This window comes from Nuphar pumila, chromosome 10, assembly GCF_984573655.1.
Source record: "Nuphar pumila chromosome 10, dmNupPumi1.hap1.1, whole genome shotgun sequence".
In the NCBI taxonomy this organism is placed as follows: Eukaryota; Viridiplantae; Streptophyta; class Magnoliopsida; order Nymphaeales; family Nymphaeaceae; genus Nuphar; species Nuphar pumila.
Window position 1 is genome coordinate 85,799,079 of NC_143258.1, and position 19,032 is coordinate 85,818,110.

The 19,032-nt window shown below is 40.4% G+C and overlaps 2 protein-coding genes across 2 annotated transcripts in view; both read right to left on the reverse strand.

The window, feature by feature from the left end:
* Positions 1-19,032, reverse strand: part of LOC149827173 (uncharacterized) — a 40,569-nt gene that overhangs the window by 3,244 nt on the left and 18,293 nt on the right. Inside the window, exons 2-5 of the mRNA XM_090018456.1 lie at positions 14,187-15,282; positions 13,557-13,850; positions 12,093-13,451; positions 8,025-8,653 (exon numbers count right to left, since the gene is read on the reverse strand). Of these exons, the coding sequence (XP_089874582.1) occupies positions 8,025-8,653; positions 12,093-13,451; positions 13,557-13,850; positions 14,187-15,282 (3,378 nt within the window). The remainder of the gene's footprint in view (positions 1-8,024; positions 8,654-12,092; positions 13,452-13,556; positions 13,851-14,186; positions 15,283-19,032) is intronic.
* LOC149827174 (uncharacterized) lies at positions 15,446-17,768 on the reverse strand. Its single transcript, XM_090019890.1, has 4 exons — positions 17,389-17,768; positions 16,862-17,280; positions 16,539-16,729; positions 15,446-15,460 (listed from the first exon to the last, which is right to left on the reverse strand). Exons 1-4 carry the CDS (start codon positions 17,766-17,768, stop codon positions 15,446-15,448), a joined length of 1,005 nt encoding a protein of 334 aa, XP_089876016.1.

Genomic DNA, 19,032 nt, shown 5'->3' on the forward strand with positions numbered 1-19,032 from the left:
ACCTTTACATCTAAGGGTTATAAACAGACACTCATCCCTAATATGTTGGAACTGCAAGCTTACATGGATTATTATTAACTTGTTCCCAAAAGCAACATCAGAAAGGCCAAAATTCCTTTGGAAAAGATATTAGGAACAAAATAATTTTTTTTTCTTCGAAAGGCAAGCTGGGGTTAGGCAGATCCCTACCAGATATCTCCTAAGCCCCATGTGGCAGAGGGATTCGAACCTGGGCCTTCAGCTTGGCACAGGACCCCGTTTACCAGTTATACAGCCCATACCATTTGGGGTTCGAACTTGCAACGTCCATTTTGGGAGAAACCATTTATGAATCAAGAAACCCAACGTTTCCCAAACTTGTTGGAATCCTATAAAACTGCATGGGAAACTCATTTCCCATCGAGTGAGAAACATGATTCACATTACATAAGAAATCTACTACTTTATACGAGAAACTCATTTCCATTACTTGGAAACATGTTTGCCATATGTTTCTAGCACATTTCACTCAAGTAAAAAATTTCTTTTTTAATAAAAAGTTGAGATACATGTTTTATTAAAAAAAATTAGTTTTATTTATTTAAAATTGATGTTTTTATATTTTTAATATAAAGGACGTAATGTATTGAACGAAATAGGGAAATCTTAAAATTTAATGTTACAACATTAATTTTACTGTAATCCTTAAATCTATTTTATTTAAACTATAGACCCATAAGTTGTGCATTTAAACATTTTATTTAAGACATTCACTATTTTATCATAAGTAGTTTAAGTATGCACTTGTTCACATAAAGTATATAAACTGGTGTGATTGTTTTATATTTGTAGCCAATGCATTCATATATTTATGAAAAAAAGAAATTTATCAATTCATGCTAGTTATCATAATATTATTAAAGAAATACAGTTTTTTTTTAAATTATAATATATTTATGCCTATTATCAATATTTTCACTATATATATATTATTATGGGATCTATGTGCTTGGTTTTAATGAGATCAGCTCTCGAATCATCCAGTTATGATGCGTATTAAGTTTTCTGAAGGTTTGAAAATCAACAGCTCAAAATTTTAGTAAATATTTGACTATTCAAAAATCACCTTCTAACATGATCCAACAATTTATTCCTAGCAAATGGACTATGCTGAATGCACAAAGGGTTCGATTTTGCAAAAAAAAACATCCCAAATGTCTAGTTCACAGTCTAATTCTGGTTTTTCAATTCTCATATATATATATATATATATATATTGAAAGTTAGAGAAGTCAATTTCGTGCAGGTTGAGAGATACAAGATCTTATTCATAAATTGTGAAGGTATAGAGTTTGTGTTGGATCATGTTTAGCATGTTGTATTTACTATTTTCATGAGTTAAAGTTGATTGAAATCACTATAAGAATTCCGTGGATTAGTGACGGACGTTATTTGTTGCAAATCCGTCGCTAAACTGTTTAGCATGGATAGCGTCCGTCACAATTTCTTGGTGGCTAATTAGCGACAAAACTAATATATCGCTACTTTCGTCGCTAATTTACGATGGATTAACGAATGTCATGATCCGTCACGAGTCCGTTGCTAAATAAGCACTGATTTGGTTTTGCAAAAGATAAATATTCGTCCCTAATCCGTCACTAAATTGGCGATGGATAATATCTGTCACTAATCCGTCACAAAATAAAATAAAAAATAAAAAATTCTTGCTCTTTTCTTTCTTCATTTCAGTAAAATCTCGAATCAATCAAAACCAAAAAGAATAATTGAGGAAGCCCACAAGCTAAACTGCTGGCAAAACCTCCGCATGATTATGTCAACCATCACCATGCTCGCCTTGGAATGCGCCTCACAAACCTTATGACACCAACTATAGTCCTTCGAGTTACTGAGATCCGCTTGTAATCCTCCATCTGACAGATCGATCGCCCAGTAGAAGAAGACGAGTCGGGCTTCGATGGAAGGGCAAGATGGGGTCAAAGTTAGTGGCGGAGTGGACGAGTCAGGCTTCGATGGGCGGCATCGAAGGGGCGGAGGGACGGGGTCGGGGAGGTGAGCGAGGGGCGGTGGGGTGGAGAAAGTTGTCGACGAGGAGGCGGGCGGCCTGGATGGATGGCGGGGAAGGGGAAGGGAGGCCGGAGGAGTGGTAGAAGCGGTGGATGGCAGAGCGGAGGGGGAGGTTGGGGATGAGGTAGGAGGGGCGGTCACCGGAGAGGGGCTGGCGGGTGACACGGTAGCGGGTCTGGCCGGAGTACAGCAAGGTGTATGCGCAATTGCGCTAGTAGGTCTGGCCGGAGGAGAGGATGATGGGGTCGGCCTTATGTGATCGGGACATCGACGCTGAGGAACCAGGAGATGGCGATGTACTCATATAAGTTTGAGGTGCACGACGCTTTATGCTCTGATTGGTAGAACGTTGTCGTACACGGATTGCCAACGTGGCAACCAATATGAATTTTTGACTACAAATTAGCGACGACTTAGCGATGAACAAATTCTATCGCTAATTAGCGACGGATTTTGAGACTTAATTTTTTCATCGTGAATCCGTCGCTAATTGACGATGAATTTTGAAACTGATTTTTTCCGTCACTAATTCCAATTTTAGGGACGACTAGCTTTCTTTAGCTAATCCGTTGCAAATTTGCGATAGAAATAATCCACCACAAATTTCTGTCGCTAATTAACATTTTTCTTGTAGTGACCCTTGAATTGACACCCAGACCATAGAAAACCTTCCAGAAAGTGCATCAGGTGCTTCTCCGCTCCCACAGACATGAAAGATTCTGGAATAGTGGAAAGAACATGTCTGACTAAAGTCAGACGGCCAACGATGGAAAGATAAGACAACATACACGATAGTAATTTTCGCTTTACTTTTTAAAGCATCGGAGCTCATGCAGCATAAAAGAGGTGCTTCACTTGTAACGACAAGCCCAGGTACATTATAAGCAACTCAAAAATAATGGAATAAAAAATTTTATTCCCAGCTGCAAGCATAGTGGACTGAACATTGAACATAGTAAGAGAGCATTTGTTCTCATTCAGAGAAAGCCCAGATAGAGAGAGGAGGAACTGAAGGATAAGTTTGAACCTAAGCATCTGCTGAACATTTGCACAACAAAAAATGATCATATCATCAACATAAGTAAAAATATGACCTGAAAAATCTGGAACCTGCAAAGGATTAATGAATCGTGATGCCGCAACCCGCTTAAGCAAGACCACAAGACCCTCAACAACTACATTGAACAACAAAGGTGAGAGAGGGCACCCTTGCCGCAAACCTCGTCCCAGCTTGAACTGATCTCCTCTAACACCATTGATATTTAACATGGCCTGGGCATTTGAGACCAGCTCCTTCACCCAACCAGAAAAACGATGACCAATACCGAAATTTGATAACATTTGAAATAAGAAGGGCTAATGCACGGAATCAAAAGCTTTATAAAAATCTAATTGAAGGAAAAATAAGGTTGACCGTTCTGCTGCAAGGAATAAACACCTCGGACGCCATGATGAACGAGTGTTGGACCCTCTTATTACGGATGAAGTCGAACTCAGAGTCTGAAAAAATCTAGTGACCCACTAATTTCAGCATATTCACCAAAACCTTGGCAAATATCCGATGGAGAGCACTCATAACTAAGATCTGGCGGAACTGAGAAATATCAGTCGCCTCATCATCTTTTGGAATAAGCGAAATAATAGCTAAGTGAAAATGAGAAGGCAGTCTGGAGTTACGATAGAACTCGTCAAACATGCTCACTACGTCTGACTTAACACCGTCCCAAAAGATTCTGAAAAAATCGACATGAAACCTATCAATATTGGGCGCTTCCCAACCTGATAGATCCTTAATGACCCTAAAAATCTCATCTTCAGAGAACCTCATTTGCATAGATCTGGCTTGTTCATGGTGAATCGACCCAACTAGGACATTACCAATGACACCCTCAGTAGCGGACAAAACAGAATATAAAGCCTTATAATATTGTATGACTGCCGAATTAACATATTGATTGAGATAGGGAATACCCCCAATAGAGATAGAAGGAACGACATTTCTCCTAAGACGATGGGAAGCATATCAGTGGAAAAATTTAGTGTTGTCATCACCAGCCGCAAGCCATTTCACCTTAGACCTCTGCTTCCAACGAATTTCCTACTTGACCCTCCAACTTTTCAAGAACATAGTTAACTCAAAGGACTTGGCCTGAAGACTGAGAAGTTGCAAATCAGAGAGAGCTTGAAAAAGACATAGACTGATACAACACACAAATCTCATGATCCTATGCTATCATTTGCTGAAATTTCTCTACATTACGACTATGAAGCCAAGCCTTGATATCCTTAGCTAGACGAGAAAGCTTCTTTTAAAGCCGAAGAGCCGCACAACACTCACCCAAAGGTTTGTTACAAAAATTAGCAATAACAGTGGAAAAATCTGCCTCCCGGAACCACCATTCTTCAAACATAAAGCTCTTGGTGGATTTAAAGTCATCCCCCCAATGAATGATGATCTGCCCATGGTCCGAGATTGAGAGAGCAAGCAACCCACACTTAACATCTGGAATGAGGTCCAGTAAATTAAGAGTGACAAAGACCCTGTCAAGGACCCTACAGCACGGGCAAGACCGCCTATTCGACCAAGAGAAGCGCTCCTCGGTTAGAGAGATAGTATATAGGAGATGTCGATGAATAAAGTCTTAGAAACCTCGCATAGAGGGATTAGAAATGATGAGGTTATTAAAGTCATTAATAAATAGCAAATAATTGAAATCCCTCATAAGAAGGTGCCACTCTGCGGTAGAAACGACAACCCTATCTAAATTATCCTAGAACGCAAGCCTTATGGCGGCAAGATTATGGCCATAAACAACAGAAACCATGACTCTTCTGCCAACTGCCTGCAAATTGAAAGCAACAGACAGAGAGAAAAGACCCACATCCAGCTGAGATAAATTTAAAGACTACTTCCACAAAGTAAGGATACCTCTAGCATGGTTAATCGCAGACTTAAAGAAATAAACTCCATACCAGATGCTAAAGGCGACCGCGAGCGGGATGACATCCATTTTAGTTTTACATAAAGCAAATAGGTCGGGCTTCTCCTCCCTAACCCAATTAGCCAAAAACAGGCATTTTGTGGGATAATTCAGCCCCCTAATATTCCAACAAATAGTCTTCATGACACAAAATCTAGAAAAACTAAGGGTTGGTGGGACCGAGACGACCGTCTTGGAGACCTAGCATCGATAGCCGAAACAATTGAGGAATGCCTCATCCTTCTTCGCTGACCATTTATGACTTGCCGAACACCCCCGGCACAAACAATCGCCCTCGAGTGACAGTTGAAAATACCCATTTGCTCGCAGTCTACCCCACCGGAGTGACAAAGAGAGTCCCGAATAATAGCAGAGATAGCTGAAATCATAAAATATATGTCAGCAGCTATAGCTTGCAACTGCGATGAGGAGAGAGAGATATCCAGCAACTTAGCTGCGTCGACAACCTCAACACCCAAGAGTTGTAAACTGGAACCCTGTCAAAGCAAAGATATAAACAAGTGGCTAACCTGACCCCACGATGGACTACCAAATGAGACACCGTTTGACAGAAGACCAAAAGTTGGGACAAAGAAAATAACCTCAGAGACATAATGCAATAAAGGAAGAAGACACAGAACCGAGAAACCAAGCACCATGCATCTGATTGCTAGGTTGGTTCTGACATTAAACATGAAGATATTGATAACCAAAGAATCAAAACATCAAGAGGAAAAAATAATGAGGGACAATGGCAAAATCGTTATTTGCCCACCATACACAAGCGTACCCAATCACGCCTCCAACTTGTTACGAAAAGGGGAACAATTAGAAGCGGACACCGGGCCCTGAGCCCCAAGCATGAGAAATAATGAGTGACTAAACTCCAAGAGAGAAAACATTGCTAACAGGGCCAGATTTTTATGGGCCCTCCCCTGGCAGAACTTTCGATGACGATGAGGGCAAAATTGTCCTATGCTCCCCACGAGCATGTGTTTTCAACCGTACCGCCAATCCGCCTCGAGAATGAACACAATAAAAATCAGACGCTGAGTTTCATGCAGGAGAAATAATGAGCGACAGATCTCCAGGAGAGGAAACATTGCTGGCAGAGCTAGATTTTTTTGGGCCCACCCCTAGCAGAACTTTCGACGGCTGAGAGATGCCATCATACGTCGGAGATGGGTCTGGTATAACCGGAGCAGACGACGAAAAAGAAAACTCGATGTATTGCGATCGGATCAGGACCCAGATAGACCCAATCTTGATCGCATAGAATAAATTCATCGGTTTTTGAAAATCGCCAATCTGCACCCACGATGAGAAGGATAATTGTCGGAGAGGCCGTTTAGAATTCTGACTTGCAGGATGATGTCTCATCCCAAAAAAATCTTGTGTGACAAGAGCCTTCCCCGACCAATGGAGATGAGAGGTGTTTGATAGCCTTCGCTTTCAAACTGGATAATGATGAGAGAGAAAAGATGACCCACACCTATGACAATCACGGCGCTGCTGAAAGTTCAGAGAGAAACAAGAACACACCACCAATCCCTCAGCTTAGCATGACTGCCAAAAAGATAAAACCTGCTGCCATCCTCGATCAGCAACCCATTTTGAAAGCTCACGCACTAAAAAAGGCGAAACAAGTATAGCCTTAGTAGTGCAGGCTTCGAGAGGCTCCTGCCTAACCGCTCGTAAAAAATACATGACATTTGAAATATGAAGGAAGCCCTCATTTAAGCAAGATCGGAGGATCTCTGAAATCTTAAAGAAGGTTAGAAAGACAGGACAACATTGAATCTCCACCGGCTTAGCATAAAGGCTGTCATTCACAGCCTCCATAATGAAATAGAGGGCTCGCTGGTTCGGGAAACCAGATGAAAAAGAGCGCCAATGGTGGAGCCTACGGATCTCCGAAAAACTGGGAAGAGACGAAGGAGAGAGATGGGGCAAATCGGGAACTTGTGCTACAAACAAACCATGAAAAGGAAACAATAGAGCCCTAAATTCTAATTCCGAAGACAGACGCTCTGATCGTCCCGAAAGAACTCAGATAGACGATCAATCCGTCGTCTGGAAGAAGGAATCACTCATAAAGCCTAGTTGGAAAGTGAAAAGAAGCTCCGTTGAGGAAGACGACCAGTTGAACAGAACGCAGAAACCACGGGAGATCGAAGCCTCCATCTCTGCATCTTGCGGAGAGGGAAAGAGAGGGGAGCTTGAGAGAGAGAGGCACACCTGGGAGGGTTGGAGACTCCGGCGGTGCTCGGCTCGTCCGACGAAACTCGGCTCAGGCTTAGGCCTCCGACGGTGTCCGACGCGGACTCAGAGGGCGACGGAGAGGAATGCCGGAAGGTCGTTGTCTGATAGGTTGTCGAAGAACTCCATCAGGGAAAGTCTCGGCTTCATGAGGATTCTCGACTCAGGATTGTTCACATGGATCTCAAGGAAAGCAACATTCTATTATTCTATTCGATGAGGATATGAATCCAAAGATTTCCGCCTTCGGAACCCACGATCAAAGAACCAGAATGAAATTTAGTAGGTGTTCGTTAATATCGCAGAAAAACTAGCGTAGTTACGATCGCGGAGGAACGGGGAAGGGAAATAGGGTTACTTGCGGCAGCGAACGGAAGAACGAGATAGAGAGAGGGAGAGAGCAGGGGCAAGGGCTCGGCTGAGAGAGAGGAGAGGTCGACGATGGAGATGGCCGGAGAAAGAGAGGGCCGACGATGGGGGGCAAGGGTTCCGTTGAGAGAGAGGATGCCGGTGACGGTGGTGGCCGGAGAGAGTGGGCCAGAGACGGTGGTGGCCGAAGAGAGGGCCGACGATGGGGGCAAGGGCTCGGTTGAGAGAGAGGAGAGCGACGATGGAGGTGGCAGGAGAGAGAGAATCGGTGACGGCGACGGTGGTGGCCGGCGATGGGAGACCTGGGCTGAGAGAGAGAGAGAGAGAGAGAGAGAGAGAGAGAGAGAGTACCCATTTGTGTTTCTCAGATTGTATCCGGAAACTTCCCCTGTTTTTCTCAAAGCCTCCTTCCATTTTTGCACCTCCCCTTGATCCAACTCCTTGTTCTTGTGATGATTGTTGAATGATGATTCAAAAGGCCCACTTTGATGCTGAACATTGGTTGGCTCTACATCATAGAACACGGGAACGGTCAGCTTCCCGCACTCAACAATCTTCGCTATCTCTTTCAAGCACCATTTTGAATCGGCGTAATGCTTGGAGAAGATGGCCACACAGATCTTAGATCTATCGATGTACCGAAATAGCTCGGTCACCTTTTGGCCCTTCTCCAAATGCTCGTTGTCTATGAAGGTGCGAACGCCATGGAGTTTTAACACTTCATAGAGATAGCCAGTGAAACCGTTGCGTGTATCTTCACCCCTGAAGCTTAGAAACACATCGAACTCTGCCCCATCATTGCTTTGAGACGGCAGTGAGGATGAAGGAGTTGACGATGGACCTGATCCATCGCCTGGAGATATGACCCTCTCCGAATGTTCAAGGAACTCTGCCCCATCATTGGTTTGAGACGGCAGTGAGGATGAAGGAGTTGACGATGGACCTGCTCCATCCGAATGTTCTTCAACTCTTCTGAATCTCTGACAACAGAGTATAACAGCGGTGATAATGAAGTTGACGAATTCTTTGAGCAACTCCATTGCTTTGCAGCCAACAAGACGATTGGTGTAAAGCTGCGAGAGTGAATCCTTTCCTTAGCTCTCTTTGAAACTTGCGTTGGCTCTGTCCCTGGAATATTTAACTTATAAGGGAGCTGGAAGAGGGCGGCCAGATAGTTGTTCACCCACGACCTATCATGGGTCAACATGGGCATTGAGATTGGATCAGGGTTGATCGTAAACTGATCCAGATTCATGCTCCATCCAATCTCTCACAGACTCTAAAATTTCTTTGCACAACCACGCGCCTCTCTCACCCAAATTCGGTTCCTACTATTTGAATTATAAAGGGAAACCAAAGAAAGATGGACTAGGTCCACGGGCCATCTTTACGACTTGTACGCAAAAAAGGATCCAACACAAATGATGGGTATTGGATAGTTATGTATTCGAATCTAAATCGGTTCCGAGACAGATATGATCAAATACATCCGAAAGATAATTGGTCAAAACGAAATAACAAGAAATGTGAGGCAATTTTGTGAGTTAAAAACACTTTTCCATTCCCAAGTGCAACAAGATGATGGGAAAGTTTGAGAAAAGTGAGGGTTAATTCGTAACCTTTTTGTCTTAAATAAGCCAATCCTGTCAACTGGAAACTGTAAAGAATGCTTCAAAATTTTACTAGAAATAAGAATGTGTTATTATTTTTTCACTTTTTTTCTGTTGACATAATATTCTTCGTGCACATGCTTCGTCTTTTTATCTTCCCCCTAAATAATTAGGGCCATTAGGTTTATATTAATATTAAAATGTTTTTTTTTTTGGTTAAAAATTTGCATATGAATTAGTTAATTCTAGCAATGAGGTAAGCCATGACGAACACATGGATCTTACCAGATGCACGTTCAGCGCAATTGTTTTAATGATACAACTTAATCAAATCTGCGGGCTATCTTTCATCCCTCTCCGCCACTCGGTTCATTTGTCGTTTGAATGGAGTAAGAACAATATACAAATACCCTCCTAGCCTTTAAACTATTTACGGATACCCTGCTTATTTTTTGCAATCTTACGAAGGACTTGCCTGAGTTTTACAAAGTAGTTCTCAAACACGCCAATTGTAACTCTAGTCCTTCAACTATTACAAGGGCTTTACGAAAGAAACCAATCAACTATAACAATACAGAGCAAACAGAGAGAGATTCAGGTAAAAGGCTAAATAGAGCCGAGTCTTGGGGACCCAGCTCATGGATAGGTTAAAACATGGGTTCTGCTACAGTTTACTATAAGAAAAACTTGCTGTCCTTCAATCACCATCAGAAATTTGCTTCCATGTATAGTATTTTTTATTTTTTATTGAAAGGCAAGCTGGGGTTAGGCAGACACCCCCTACCAGTTATACGAGTATACCATTGGGTTTTGAACCTACAACGTCAACACAAGGTGACGTGCACTAGCTGCAAGCAAAGACCCTTGTAGCAGGCTGGTACTTCTGTGTGTAGTTTACCCACGGAAAAATCACAACCGTTTTTCTTTAACACCTTCCAGGCGTGGCCCTCTGGTTGCAACCCACCAAAGACTCACTGCACATTGGTTGCATCAAGGCCAATCAGAACCTACCCACTTTGCACCGAGGAAGATTAGGTGAGTGGGTCGTAAGATATATTGGTGCAGGCAAAACAGAAAAGGACTCTTATGATCGAGGTTATGGTGGCTCGGCCTTCCATTGATGGTGAGTCTTCGGTGGGTAAACGTGGTAGAACTCTTTTTTATTCATGGGAGACAAGGGAGTGGTAAAATGGGTTAAAAATCGTCATTTTGTTGTAAATGAGCTTCCTCGTGCTCATCTTGTTTTACTTGGGGCTTTTCATGAGCTCAAGTTCGACTCAGCTCGACACAAGAAATAATGAGCCTAGCTTGAACACCCTCTGTTCGGTCTGTTTAGCTAGTTTACCCTCTCACACTTCATTTTATGTTCTACGTCTGCATTGTCTCTAGATTCTTACAAAGTTAACATGTGCTTTAGGGGTGTAATTGGGTCAGGGTTTTTTCAGATCTTCTCAGACCCGATTCTGAATTGGGTCTAAAAGTCAGACTCAAACCTGACCCAATCTAATTCAGGTTCGGCTACGACTTGAAACTATACACCCATATATATGAGTTAATGGGTTCGAGTTCAGGTACATACAACTAGAAATTCTGCACCCACATGGGTTAACGGGTTCGAGTATGTATCAAGTCCAGTCTTTAATTGACTCGCTTTGATCTGAGTAAGTGCCGGTCTGTGCATGATTGAAGACAAGTAGACTCATATGGGTTAACAGGTGAGTGGTATTCTGGTCCTAATTACTCACTAACAGAAAAATGTAAATTAATGGAATCAACTATTCATTGAAAAGATTATATACTAACAAATGAGGAGTTTATTTATTATTCTAAATAATGTCAAAATCTAAATATAAAAAAAATATTTTCATACCCATCAATCATTTAGAGTTGAAATAAAAAGACATCAACAATTATCATATTAAAAATCTATCATAAGTTTGGGTTTGGTTTAGATGGGTTGACATATAAAACGGGTTTGGGTACAAAATCAATTCAGGTTCAGGCACTAAATGGGTTTGGGATCTGTATTACAATATAGAAAACAGTTTGGGTCGGGAATAAAAAGTGGGTCGGGTCCAAACTGTTCAGGTCTTCATTTGAAATACCCAAGATCCAACCTGTATTATTATGAGTCTATATTTTGAGCCTAACTCAAATCAGGTCAGGTCGCGGGGTATACTCGACCAAGTTAAACCTTTACATGTGTTTTTCCTAAATTGGTAACCGTCAATTTTTTATTTTGACAAAAAAATATTTTTTTACACTAAAAGATCATGAAATTTAAAAAATAATAACTTTTTATTTTAGTTTTTAATAATTTTCGTTTGATATAGGTCCCGTTCTTCATAACCCTTGTTGGGTCTGGATCAAGCCCTGATACCACCACTTGTTGAATGGTGGTGGGCCCGATAATCGAAATATAATAAAATACACTGACAAAATTAATGAACAAGTATCTGCTCAGAGATCTACTCTTGACTCCAAAGAGGTGTAGCTCTTTAATTGCATTGGAGTAAGTTCAACAACATACCGGACCAGCTTATTCATAAGAAGTTGATGTGGGCCCAACACGTGGGCCATGCTACATCATCGCTCCAATAGGACACCGACACACTGGCAACAAGTCCGAACCTTAACCAATGTCGATTTACAAAACAGTTCAAGTGAATGACATTGTAGGACACGCACACTAAAAGGCCAAAAGCGTTTCACGGTAAAACACAATGACAAAACAAGCAATAAAGCAAAAAACAAAAAAACGGATTCGGGTGTATCGATTCCACAAAGAGTTCCCGAGATCCCCTCTAACGAAGTAGCAGGTGTCACTTTCTGCATCAGCTATGTGCAGAATCTTCAAACTTGTGAGGCGTTCAATGTTTTGGGGGATTTTGTTTATTCCAGTTCTCAACAGCTCTAAACTACGAAGGCTTTTCAATTTTCTCAGCGTGTCGATTGGCAGGACTTTGATTTTGTCAGACCCACCCAATGACAATTCCTCAAGCCTTTTCAGTTGCACAATCCACTCTGGTAAAGTCTCCAAATTCTTGTACTTCAATGAAAACTTCTTGAGGTTTCTCAATCGTCTGATTGAGCTTGTTAGAGCATTGAGGTTCTCACAGTGCACTTCAAAGGTCTCAAGGTTGCTCAGCTCTCCAATCGAGTCGGGTAGAGCTTCAAGGTTCAAGCACTCGAACTTCAATTCCTTGACAGTACTTCTCAACGACCCAATCGAGTCGGGTAAAGATTTGAGTTTCTCGGACGTGAGTTCGAAGTTCTCAAGGCTTTTTAGTTTCCCAATTGAATCAGCTGGTAGTGATTCGAGATTCTTGCACTCCAATATCAATGTCTTGACACTTTGCAATGCCTCAATGCAGACTGCTGATAGGGTTTCAAGATTCTGGGACTTGACTTTCAAGATTGTAAGGCTACCCAATTGACTTCCAATCCAGTCGGGTACAGCTTTAAGTTTCTGACAATCTAATGACAATGTGTCGAGGTTTTCTAGTCGTTTGACATTGTCTGGAAACTCTTCAATCTTATCATCGGTCAAACAGAACTCTCTTATCTTTCTACAGGAAGAATTGGGCTGTACATCAAGCAACCAGCATGATCTTACCTTTAGTTCATGGATGTCCATTAGATCATGAATGCCACCCTGTAATACTTCCTTTTTTGAACCATCCTCTAATCCTTTCAAGCGAGTGCCAGTTATTGTTAGCTTTTGTAAAGAGTCCAATCTTGCAAACGAACTAGGTAGCTCTTCCAGTAAGGGGCAATGATCTAAAGATAGCTGACGCAGTTTTCCAAGCTCACCTATTGAATCAGGCAAATTCGCTATTCTTGTATGGTTAAGATGAAGCTCCTCCAGTGATTTCATGTCCCCTGATTGTGGTGGCAAAGACGAAAGATTGCGACACCATCCAAGATTAAGGACTTTAAGAGATGTCAATTGGCAAATGGTTTCAGGCAATTCCTGCAGCCTATTGCATGTTCTCATATCCAAGTACTCTAAGCTCTTGAGGTTTCCAATGGATTCATGAACTTCAGTTAACTCGTCACACCAGCTGAGTGTCAATTTCACCAAGGGAGGGTTTTTGGAGGAGGAGAAATTAGGCGTCGTAGTTAGCTTTGTAGAACTGAGATCCAGAATTTTCAATCTATCGAATGCCTGCAATTGTTTTTGTTTTTCTTTTGGTGTTAAATGTCGGGTTTGGGAAAACAAATACATCCAAAACATTACGAAAATCAGAAAGTATTGACTTGTAAGTCTAACCTTGCCTTCACATAAGGATTGACTAGCAAGAAGTTGAGCTATATTAGTGCTGTTTGATAGATCAACTATTACGGCCCACTGAAGGTTAAGATCAGATGGTGGTGACTCAAAGTGACATCGAGGCAACGCCAACCATCGCAGACCTGTAGGAAAATGATGGAACTCGCCTTTGAATTTTACACTCTCAATGTGAAGAAAATCGAGAGACTCCATTTTTTTAAAGCATTTATTGTTATTACGTAGTTCTTCCTTTGCGCGTTGATTGAGCCTGATTGCTTGGACATCCGCTTGTACCTGAAGAGAAAATTAACAAGCAGCGTTAACTCAGTGAACAATGCTAGAGAAAATAAGCAACATTAACTCAGTTAGAGTTATTTCTTAAACCAATGGAAAGAAGAGAACCATGTCCAAACCAAGACGATCCAAGTCTTGCAGTTGACACATCTCACAGCTAACTAATCGTGCCTCTCATGGTAGGGGATATAGCCTTTCGTATGCTCCCTATTATATCCAAGGTAACAGTCTCCAACTCAACTGTCCATAATTGTATAAAGTACAAAGAAACTGAAGAGAGAGAGAGAGAGAGAGAGAGAGAGAGAGAGAGAGAGAGAGAGAGAGAGAGATTACTACATTCTGTTGCAACAGTTTAGATATGTCATCCAACTCCCATAGCCTATTCCTCTTCGAAATTGGTATTGTTTTTTCTTCGCAAACTATGTCCCTCCCCATTTCTCTGAGAAGATCATGCATACAAAACTTTCCATTGTCCAATTTAATGAGAGACCTATGCTGAAGAACTTCAATTGCCTTTTCTGGTTCCCAGCCACGATCTTCCCACAAATAAGTTGCCCTTCCTCTATCCTCACCAACGAAAAAACATGATATGTCTAGGAACACTTGTTTTTCTTTCTCCTGGAGTCCATCATAACTTATCCTCAATCTTTTTAGAATTTTTGGACATTTTTGCAACGAGTTCAATGTATCTTTCCATTCTTTTTTATCCATCTTTCCTGACAAAAGTGACCCAAATACTTCAAGGGTCAAGGGTAGTCCTCCAGCAGCTGCAACAAACTGTTTTGATAAGTCAACGAACCCTTCTTCTGGTTGCTGGCCATTAAAGGCATGTTTTGTGAATAGACTAAATGAGTCATCTTCGTTCAATTCTTCAGGCTTATATATTTGACTTTGTTTCACACCGAGCCCCTGCAGGACATCCTGATTTCTTGATGTGATGATGATCACACTCCCTGAGCTAAACCAATCTCTCTCGCCAGCAAGTACATTTAATTGATCGATATCATCAACATCATCTAGAACAATTAGGACCTTTTTAGACTTGATTCTTGCTTTGATCATGGGTATTCCTTCTTGAATGCTATTTATGGTCGGATTTTCATGACCTTTTGAGATCTTACGAATGAGTTTCTCCTGTAACTTGATACCTTCGTATTGTTCAAACTTTTCCCTGATATCTGAAATGAAAGCAACACTATCAAACTGACGAAACAATTCATTGTAAACGGCCGTGGCAATCGTGGTCTTCCCGATGCCGCCCATCCCTTGGATTCCGATCATACGCACTTCTCTTTCTCCAGTCTGCAAAAGGTCTGTCACTTCCTTAACACGAGATTTAATTCCAGTTGGGTACTTCGCAACATACAAGGGAATCTTATCTAGTTCTGTTACCACCCTCTCAACAATCTTGCGTTTTAGTTCTGCCTCATCCCTGACATAGGCAAACAAAGAGCTTATGCTCTAATCTTTGAAGAACAAATCGAAGAAAATTATATTGAAAAAGGCAGATGGCGTCTAATCAAAGATTAGGTTATTGTGGAGGACAACAGAAAGAGAGAGTCATTTCTAAGTAGAAAGTGAGAACTTTGGGATATTCAAGTTGATCTTAACTGTTCCAAATTAAATAGGTAAAAAGTTATTTTTCTTACATGCCTAGGTTGATAAAAAAAGCCCAAAGAAAGAAATAAGAGGGAAATTTTAAAGGTATTATTAATTGTAGCTAGGTGTTATGTTTTGGTAGCTCACAAATTGATACTCCTAATCAGGGGTGTAGCTAGGATTCATGTGAGGGGGGGGGGGGGCAAAAAGGGGTGTAGAAAAAAAGTTGGTGTGATAGTCGGGGGTTCGGGGGCAGCGGCCCCGAAATTTTTTTTTTGAGAAAAAATAAAAAATGGCTATAATTATTAATAAAAATCTATTTCATATGGACAAATCAAACTATCTGCTGCAGTCTTTTTCAATCTCAACATAAAGTTCTTAAACATTATCTAATGGCAATATATAACACTGGTGCGATAATTTGAAGTTCATAACAATGCATAAATTTTATTTATGACAAAATAAATCAAAATAAGAAAGTACCAACTAAAATGGGCCCCGACGGTTACTCGCAGCATAAAATTCATCTATAAGAGAATCTATAACTAAAGTCATAGTATATTCTCGTTCGATGTACAATGTCATACAGTCAGCAAGAAAATCGTCGTCCATTTTGTTACGAATTTCCGTCTTCACACGCTTCATCACTGAAAATGTTCGTTCTGTAGTGGCCGTAGAAACTGGTAATGTCAATACAAGACGAAATAATCTATTTAGCATGACATAACTTTTTGACCTTCCACTTGCAACCAACTTTTGATACAAATCAGGTAGAGTAGGTACTTGAAATCGAGGATCAGAAACCACATCAATCTGATAATGTTGTAACTCTGCTTTCAAGTAAAATATATCTTGTGGTGTAAAATCTTGAGAATAGAACTTCTCTACAAGCTTGCAAATATCAGTTATATTAAAGGATTCAAATGAGTTTCTAGGATCCAATGTCGCACTAAGAGAAAGAAGTTCGACTGATGTGTCATTAAATCTAGTATTTAACTCTACCAACAAGAAATCTATAGCTTTATTGAAAACATCAAAATGATAGTGATGCTCAACTGAGGGATACTCACGACCACGGGATCGACCAACCATATATGAACTACTGAAGTCAGGTAGGCAAATATCATTTGTTGAACAAAATGATGTTACCTCTTGAAGGATTTTTTCCCAACCATCTTCTCTCAAAGCTTGAAGCACAGTCTTTGTAGTGTAGACAAATCTCATAGCAGTCAAGATATCTTGATTTTTCTTTTGAAGGGTCTGACATAGAATATCAGTAACTGCAAATATTCGATTCATCAAATGCAAGACAAATACAAATTCAAAACTTGTAATGCAAGTGTATGCACCATCAACTTCAACCTAAGATCTAGCACTTGGAGAATTTTCAATCAGGCACTCAAATACTTTACATGTTGCAACATACATATTCATAAAGCTCTTTACAGATTCATAATAAGAACTCCAACGAGTAGCTCCAGCTCTATGCAAGTTCCCAATCTGATTAGCCCCACTTCCTGTCGACCGTTCTCCAATTTCTAACAAATGCTCAATTTCTTTTCTATGTGCAGCTTTCAACTCACCAACACGCTTAGGCGAAGAAGTAATAATGTTAACAACATTATCCAAATGAGAAAAGAATTGCCAAATGTCACGAACATCCTTAGCTGCAGAAATCAATGTTAATTGCAAACGATGCGCAAAACAATGGACATAATATGCATAAGGACAATCCTTCAGAAATAATGCTTGGAGCCCATTCCAAGCACCCCGCATATTACTAGCACCATCGTACCCTTGTCCTCGCATATTCTGAATTTGAAGGTTGTGACTACTAAGAATATCATAAATTTGATTTTTCAGATTCAATGAGGTAGTATCACTAACACTTTTAATTGCAAAAAACCGTTCTCTTAAAATTCCCTCTTCATTGACAAACCTCAATATAATGCACATTTGTTCTCGTTTAGATGCATCTCGTGCTTCATCAACAAGGATATAATACGGTGCATCTCCAACTTCATTACGAATCATACCTTGTACTCGGTTTGCCATAATGTGCAAAATCTCCCTCTGGATATCTGGAGAAGTGTACGTGGCATTTCTTGGAGCATTAGCCAAAACAACTTTATCAACATCTGCATTCATTTTTGCAGAATAATCAACCAATTCAATAAAATTTCCACGATTCAATGAAGATAAAAATTCATCATGGCCCCTAAATGCGCAACCTTGGAGCGCTAACCACTGAAGAGCTAACATTGATGTTCTTACTCTCAAACGAGCTTTCTGACATTCCTCTTGGGATACAACATTCATCACTTTGTCAATGTGATGACCCGGTCTCATCAAAATCTCTGCATTTCTTACACATACATTATGATATGAAGACGGTGAAGAACCGACATGGGTAAGAAAAGCACATTTTTCTCCTTGACTAACCCTCTTCCAATTATTAAACCCAACAGTTGCCAATGCTGAGAGATTCGAAGAAGGGCTATTATCAAGAAAAAGAAAGCAATAAAAACAATATGCTTTATCTTCTGTCGGAGAATACTCTAGCCAACGAAACTTATCATACCAATGTTCTTGACATCGACGCACTTGTTTACCACATTGTCTACTTGGGTATTATGCAAGTTTTGGTTGAAAAGGTCCTGCACTAAGATAAGCTCGTCTAATTCGATCTCTTTCATTAACAAGGTGATCACACATACACTTTCTCTTACTCGGATCTCTTTCAATATAAAAATCAGATTCAAAAGTTGGATTCGAAGATGGAATATGCTCACGTGATGAAGGAATGGTTGAAGTAGGACTTGGAGTTTCCTCAACTTGTCCATCTGAAGAGCTGTCTAACTTCGAAAAAAATGATAACAAGTTTTTTCTTTTTTTAGTGCTCGAAGATTGTCCTCTTTCCATTTTAAATTCTACAAATAAATAAGATACTACATGAGCAATGAGTAAGTGTATGACATTTTATGACATTTAAGGAATGAATATCATTTCACACAAGATGAAAAGACAAAGCATGACCATGGAGAAACAATGCTTCATTCTATACATGCAAAGTAGCTTGGCCTTTCCCTTGCAAGTAAACAGCAGGAAAAATAACTCCTAAAGGCCTTTCTTATTTATAAATGTACCCAATTAACTAAACATGTCCAGCTATTGATTACAGATTGGTAATGCACATCTGAAGATATATGTGGAGTATAAGAACCTATTAGACATTGCCACCAAAAACAAATATTCAACAAAATTTCTAAGTGCATCAATTGCAAAAGTGATATAATAATCAATGTAGTTCTAAAGATAAAAGAAAAAAGAGGCATTTATAAGCATAACAATGACATCTTGATTGACTCACTAAAGCATCCAAAAGCTTGAAACGAGTTAACAAGAGCAATCTCCTGAAATTGGGCTACATGTTTTAACTTTTCCAAGTGAATAACCAGAAGAACAAATTAATTTTGGATCAACACTGCCATAAAAAGCATCAAATTATGTGGTGGTAGCAAAAACCATCATGTACTGATTCTTCAGTCAAGATTCACCAAGACACTGTTATTTTTGTCGTTCT